We start from the raw sequence: 7,304 nt of genomic DNA, 5'->3' as shown, positions 1-7,304 counted from the left end.
TATTTTTTTATCAACTTTTTACAAGTTCGTTTGCTGTTTTATTTTTTTGTTTATTTTTTTTTTTAAGTCTTTGATGACGTTGCACTTTATTGTTTATATATGTAAGTAAATAATTATACTCATATACAAGATTTTCGCTCTTTCCCCTATAAAAGAATTGCATTTCTTTGTTGATCGAAAGCGTTTCGTTCTGTTGCTGCAAGTTTTTCCCATTGTTGTTGTTGTTATTGCTGTTGTTATTTTCCATCTTGTTGCTGTTGATGCTGTTTTTATTGAATTTGTTGCTGTCATTAGTATCGCTGAGTGCGGGCACACACACTCCAACCATTTATGCCTTGGTTTCTGATTCGTTGGTGGTGGCTTGCGATTGAGCATCGCTGGACTTGCCATCGTCGACCTTGCCGAACACACAGCATGGGCACCTTTCTTTCAGCGCCAAGCGGTACTTAGGATGGCTGATTGATAGTAAACGAGAGAGAGAGAGAGACAAAGTAGTGGGTGCGTCAAACTTCTATTGCAAACTGCCTATGATTTCAGTGTTTAATTTCCTAACATTTACCTGATGCCGTATACGATGGGATTGTAGCAAGCGGCCGATTTGGCAAAGCAAGCGCCCCAGATGGTATTAAGTGGGGTCAATCCCTCGAATTCGAATAGACCCATGCAGTTGATCACCAAGTATGGTGTCCACGCCATGAACCACAGTGAGATGGTGACCAGCGCCACCTTGGCTAGTTTTCCTTCGGCACTCTTCTCGGCATCCTCAGAGGAGCGCAGAGATTTGACATTCATTTTCTTGGCCTGTTCACGCATGGCCTTCTCGTGAGCTGATACAGCCTATGTAAGTGGAAGCACCAGGCCATATGAAGGAGAATGGAATATGCATTAAAATTAATTCGTGCCAATTTGAAGTATCCTCACTTACAGCAATGATGAACCAGTAGGAGTAGCAGATTAAGAACAGCGGCATAACGTAGACGAAGATGGAGTAGAAGATCAGATATGATCGTGGATTCCAATCGCGCTCCAAATAATCAATGCCACATGAAGTCAAATTGCCCTCAGGCACATACCTAATGGTCCACAAAAATAGAGCATACGCAATATCCAACTTATTTAACACCACTTACCTGCTCCAGCCGAACACTGGCGCCAAAGTCCAAATGCTGCTCATTGCCCAGATGAAGGCGATTTTCATTAGCGCCAGTTTAATGGTCATTGGTCGGCCAGCTACACCCTTGACAATGACTTGATAACGATCCAATGAGATCATGCACATCGACCAGATGGAACTGCAACCAAAGGCCGACCCCAAGCCGCCATACAGATCGCACATAGCCGGCCCCAATACCCAGGTCTCGAAGTACAAATTAATTCCCATCATTGGCGTATTCGTGATCATTATGCCGAAATCGGAGAGCGCCAGATTGATGACTAGTAGGTTAGCAGGTGTACGCAACGATTTCGTTGTCGAGAAGATGTAAATCACCACGCCATTTCCACACCATGAAATCGAACCGATAATGATCATGTACGCCGTTAAAATTTTCGCCCAAATGGGATCCATAGCCGGGAATTGATTCCAGTATGGATGAATTAAGTGCGCCATATCGGGCGTCACCTAAGCCAAGAGAAAACATTTATGAATGACTGAGATTATTTTTGAAGATACGAGAGGTTTATAGGTAATGGCGATTGGTATAAGGTGAAGAATTTTCAGTCGCGCGATAAAATATCAAAACCGAGTTGAAACGAATGATCAAAATTTACAAAGTTTGCAATCATTTTTCGGCGTATGTAGTTTTTTTTTTATCTATAAATCAATATTTCCACTACGTGGCGTAAAAATAAAAAAAACTTGTCTCAACTATTATACTAGAAAAAAATGTAATTCACAAAAAACATATGCCCGGAAGTTTTTATCTATAAAACAGTATTTGCTGCAATACAGTTGAAAAAAAAATTTAATTTTTAATAGTGTTTCAGCAGATTTAGTGCAGAAAATTTATATTGATGAGTAACTTCTTTTCTATAATGAAAAAAATACAAAAATTATAATAATAATTCTATAAAAATAATAAAAATGCAAATTTTCAATTAATCCGCCTAATGTTACAAACTATAACTCTCATTGTTTATGGGCTTGCCCGATTTAAAAAACTAACAGCCAGCTTAAATAAAATTTTTACATTACAGAGCTCGGCCCGGTCCGAATTAAACTTTCCTTATTTGTTTCTTGAAGTGTTTATTTTTGTTAAGAGGGAGCTGTTTTTTTTTTAAATACACTCTTTTTGTTCATTAATTTTTATTCTTTTATAATTTTTTAATTTTTTCAGCTTACCTTGTCTGTGACTGATCCATTGGACAGTGCGGCAAAATGCGGTCCCAATGATTGTAAACTGATGATTTCATGAAGAAGTGTAGAGAGGAAGCGGTGGAGAGTGAGTAAGTGCAGGAAGAGGAAGAAAGAGAGAGAGAGAGAGAGAGAGAAATATAAGTGAGGGTTCTGAAAAATAGTTAGAGCGTAGATGGTTTGAGCTATGTGTCTCTTTAATTTTTCAATGCTTTCAATTTTGTACGCCCAACAATCAGCATCGATATCGATATTAGCAAAAAATATGCCTTTTAAACTGCAAAGCACGCTGAGTTAAAATCCAATCTAAAAGAGCTAAAATAGATCTAGATCGAGAAATCTGAGCTTTTTTCTAAATATCTAAAAGATATTTTTACACCAAACGATACTGAAGCTGATCTTTGTTTTGACAGCACTGTTGCTGCCTTTTTAAACGAACCCTACCAAATGGAGCTACCGATGAAGAAGTTCACCAAAAGTGAAATAGTTAGCACTATTAAAAAGCTAAAAGATCACAAGGCACCAGGATATGATCGCATCACGGCCGAAATTCTCAAAAAACTACCTCCTGAACCCTATAATTTCATTACCCATTTGTTTAATGCGTGCTTAACCAGAAACATTTTCCCAGCTCAATGGAAAGTAGCAGAAATTAAAATGGTGCTCAAGGCAGGAAAACCAGGCGATGAAGTGAAATCCTATCGCCCTATCAGTCTTCTACCAATACTGTCAAAAGTTTTTGAAAAGATCTTCCTTAAACGTTTAATGGTTTTTATCGAACGCGAACAAATAATTCCGAAACATCAGTTTGGTTTCAGGAATGAGCATTCGACAATTGAGCAAGTCCATAGACTTGTCGAAAAAATACAAACAGCGCTCGACCGAAAACAAATCTGTTCAGCAGTTTTCCTAGACATATCACAAGCCTTCGACCGAGTGTGGCACCAAGGCCTACTCTTTAAAATAAAAAAGAAATTACCACTAAATGCCTATTTGCTCATTAAATCATATCTAAACCAACGAATGTTCTACGTAAATTACGAAAATGAAATTTCCAATTTCCAACAAATTAAAGCTGGGGTCCCACAAGGCAGTATATTAGGTCCAATCCTGTACTTAATTTTTACACACGATCTGCCAACCTCAAAAGGTGTACTAACTGGCACTTTTGCCGATGACACCGCTATTATGGCGACAGCAGTGGATCCCGTGGAAGCCTCTTATATGCTCCAAATAAGCATAAATAAAATCTCCAAATGGCTCCGGAGCTGGCGGTTGAAAGTAAACGAACATAAATCTCAACACGTAACCTTTACCACAAAAAGAACCACCTGCTCACAAATCAACTTAAACCGTATTCCAATTCCGCAATGTGATAGTGCTAAATATCTAGGCATTCATTTGGATAAACGGCTTACGTGGAAAACGCATATCTTTACAAAAAGGAAAGCTCTAGGTTTAATATTTCGTAATATGTACTGGCTGCTAAACCGCAAATCCACCCTCTCAATGGACAACAAACTTATCCTCTACAAATCTATGATAAAACCAGTCTGGACTTACGGAATCCAACTGTGGGGTACTGCGTCAAATTCAAACTTGGAAATCCTGCAGCGTTTCCAGTCCAAGACTCTACGCACCCTAGTCAACGCTCCGTGGTACGTGACAAATGCCCAAATTCATCGAGACTTAGACATCCCTTCAATAAAAGAGGAAATTCAAAATGTAGCCAGTAAATACCGAAATCGACTTCAATCGCACCCAAATGAGCTGGCCTCTACCCTCATGTCACCATCATGTGTCTTTCTAAGGTTGAAAAGAAAAACACCAATCCAGCTCGTCCAAGAGCCATCTATAAAATATTGAATTAATTTATTTATTATTATATTTATTAGAAAGGATATTTCACTGGAAATATTCCTTTAATACTAAAATCAAAGCCACTCTTAAATGTTACCAAATATTTGTAAAATGTCTTCTAAGAATTGTAAGTATAGACAGAATACAAAATAAAGTTTTAAATAAAAAAAAAAAAAAAAAAAAAAAAAAGATCTAGAGATCTTCGTCCTCCGAGAGTCCTATTTACATGTATAAGACATAAGTTTGTTTTTGGATATCTGCTGTCGCTTAAGGAAACTGAAGCCATTTCTTCCTCTATCGTTGTAGGGCGAAGGTCTCAGAAAGGCCTTTGCAAATGCAGCAGTTTGTATAATTGTTGAAAGCACAGGCAGACAAAATTTAGTTGTCACATTTTAAAGTGCAAAAAAGGAAAAATGATTTTTGGTAGAATTTCAGGTTATGTAGCATCATGAAATATTTTTTCTGTAAAGATCATAACTTTATTTCCAAGTACAACTCTAAAACCATTTTGAAACAAAACAAATTATATTAGTCTCCGAGATATCGTATGTAGGTTTTCAGTTTACAGTGTCCACTGACCCTATGCTTCATAAGGAGATCAGAACAGCAGTAAGTACGTAAGTAAGTAAGGTCAAATTCGGATTCAGCACGTCAGAAGGGCGCAGTATGGCTTTTGGTTTAGAATTTTTATCAGTCTGCGAAATTCAATTCAGCTAAATAGCTGTGCTGAAGACTTGTATTTTCTAATAACTGTATGTGTATGTATGTGATCCTATGAGATCATTTGCTTAACTTTATTTACTGCACAGTAATCAAATTCAACCCATCTTCTAGGTAAACTGTTTTACTTCAACAAAACCACAAGATTTTTTGTATATACTACATTTACCGACGGGCTATGCTATTTCTACTTGGAACCTTTTGCCTTTGAAATCGTAAATAACTCTTTTGCCATTGAAAGTGCGATACACATATGGACAAGGTGTTGGGCTAGGTTGACCTGCCTAACTGAAAGCCATCACATAGACATATTGTTCTTTAGTGGTACCATGTGAAGCTACACCTTTACGTTCCTCTGTAGTATACTCTAAGTAGACTCTGAAGCTCCAACCTCGAGATACATTCCAACTTCTCATATTGTAAAGCTCCTAAGCATTTCATTTGTGTTCTAGCTACTGCAGGCGAAGAACATAGAAGGTATTCTAAAGATTCTCTCTCTTCCAGTTCATTGCAAAATCTGCAGCTGTCATTGTTTGAAATTCCTGCCTTGTATGCGTGTGGCGCTAGCAAATTGTGGCCTGTCAGTATATCTACGATAGTATTGTTTTCTTTTCTAGACCGAAGTAGTACGAATCCAGCGTATTTATCTGCATTCTGTGTACACATGACTTTCGCGGTTTTGCAAGTGGCTAGATTTTTCCACCTCCTGTCTATCCGCCCTTTCATGTCCGCGCCGATGTCGTTGTAGATCGGCTTTAAGGGGCTTAGTGTGTCTTTTCTTGTTGTCATGTAAACTGCGCTATTGGCAATCTCATCTACAATTTCGTTTCCTGCAATGCCCTTATGTCCTGGTACGCAATAGATGTGCACCCGTCTGCTGCGGCCAGTCTCTCTATGGCTTCTCTGTTTTTTAGGATGTTTTTAGATGAAATTTCATATGATTTTATTGCCTATATTGCTGCTTGGCGTGTATTTTAATTTTGGAGTTACTCGATGTCGTTGCGAATGCTAATTCAGCAGCCTTTCCTACAGCAAAGACTTCTGCTTGAAAGATACGCAGGACCATGGGCACGGTGTTGTGAGGTTATAATTTTTAATTTTCAATAACAAAACAAAAAAAAAAACCATGTAGCGGAGATGTATCGCTGTTCGATATGTTTTTTACGAAACAACAACACAATGTCAACAATTGTCGTAAAACGATATGATTTGATTAAAATTTTAAAAGGTAAAATCTTAGTTCTTGCTTACAAGGCCAACATTTTTTATTAAACTATTAAAACTAATGTTAATAATAACCTTGATTTTAATATTTAATAAGAATTTTTGTCAAATCATTTACCGTTAAACGCGACAAATTAGACACTGTGAATTATGCATTTATAAATTGGCGCTTACACCCTTCTTTTTGTGTATTTGACCGAGCTGCTCCTCGAATTTGTGGTGTGCCTCTTGCTACCTTTGCGCAAATGGAGGAACCTACAGATTTTATGTCTCTCCCAAATGGTAGAAGGTTTTTTATGAGCAGATTTTTAATAGCAGAAATACACTTGGAGCTTTGCAATTGCCTGCCGCTGGGCGACCGCTATTAGAAAATCTTTTTCTAACAATTAGCGTTTTGTGCACCGAGTTTCAAACCTTCGCACTTCCGAATGGTAGTCACGCACCACCACACTCGGCCATAGCGGCCACTATGAATCGCCCCATAATAACTAGAATGCACCCTCAAAACCTCACTAGAATTCTCACAAAATATTCGTCGAATCACAAATACTTATCCTGCGCATGCAGGAGATTCTAATCTTTTCAAGCACCATTCAAAGTCACTTTACCAAACTGTTTAAGGCACCAAGTCACTTTTCATTTGTTTTTGGAAAATATATTAACATGCATGCGTACCTCTCCATTGTGTAGTTTTTGCTGTTGTTGTTGGTGTCCGGTATATATCCCTATATGTGCTTTCGTGCAGAAAGATTTTTTAATTAATTTACGTTCAAAAAAGATGCAAATTAAGGAATAAATCTCATTTCTTTTAAAGTAAAGTACTTTTTTTTAATTTTTTCGGGATAATTCCAGGAGTGGACTGCTCGCGGCGATCTGTCGTCAGAACCTACGGGCAAGTTGCATACTGCCACTGTTTTTATAGGTTCGTAAGGCTTTCAGCCACTACAAGTTTCAATCGGCAATAGTTTTGGTAAATTAAATTATGGGCTCGCCGGCACATGGCACAGACGTAAGAGTGCGTGGGAAAGAAAGAATAACTAATGTTAGAAATATGTGAAAATAACGTAACGTAATGGTGATAATGACGTTGGACGTTGATGCTCAAGATAATTTGAACTACATGAAATGGCAACAATAACGATAATAA

The 7,304-nt window shown here is 37.9% G+C and overlaps 1 protein-coding gene across 2 annotated transcripts; it reads right to left on the bottom strand.

Annotated features, from left to right (window-relative positions):
• Positions 1–7,082, bottom strand: LOC129236039 (opsin Rh1). Of its 2 annotated transcripts, XM_054870218.1 has the most exons (7): positions 6,980–7,082; positions 6,833–6,891; positions 2,342–2,399; positions 1,131–1,621; positions 926–1,073; positions 560–837; positions 1–455 (listed from the first exon to the last, which is right to left on the bottom strand). In XM_054870218.1, exons 2-7 carry the CDS (start codon positions 6,838–6,840, stop codon positions 329–331), a joined length of 1,110 nt encoding a protein of 369 aa, XP_054726193.1. In that variant the 5' UTR covers positions 6,841–6,891; positions 6,980–7,082; the 3' UTR covers positions 1–328. The 2 variants fall into 2 exon arrangements, with proteins under 2 accessions (XP_054726193.1, XP_054726192.1); XM_054870217.1 differs by having other exon boundaries at positions 6,833–7,055.
• Between the last annotated feature and the right edge of the window lie 222 nt (positions 7,083–7,304).

This window comes from Anastrepha obliqua, chromosome 1 (genome assembly GCF_027943255.1).
Source record: "Anastrepha obliqua isolate idAnaObli1 chromosome 1, idAnaObli1_1.0, whole genome shotgun sequence".
Classification (NCBI taxonomy): domain Eukaryota; kingdom Metazoa; phylum Arthropoda; class Insecta; order Diptera; family Tephritidae; genus Anastrepha; species Anastrepha obliqua.
The sequence above is the reverse complement of the archived record's forward strand: the minus strand, read 5'-3'. Positions and strand labels throughout refer to the sequence as shown.

Excerpts from the sequence above, each read along its gene's own strand:
- LOC129236039 (XM_054870218.1), bottom strand. Across the intron at positions 1,622-2,341 it reads ATGGATCAGTCACAGACAAG|GTGACGCCCGATATGGCGCA; the intron begins GTAAGCTGAAAA and ends CTCTTGGCTTAG. Across the intron at positions 1,074-1,130 it reads CCAGTGTTCGGCTGGAGCAG|GTATGTGCCTGAGGGCAATT; the intron begins GTAAGTGGTGTT and ends GTGGACCATTAG.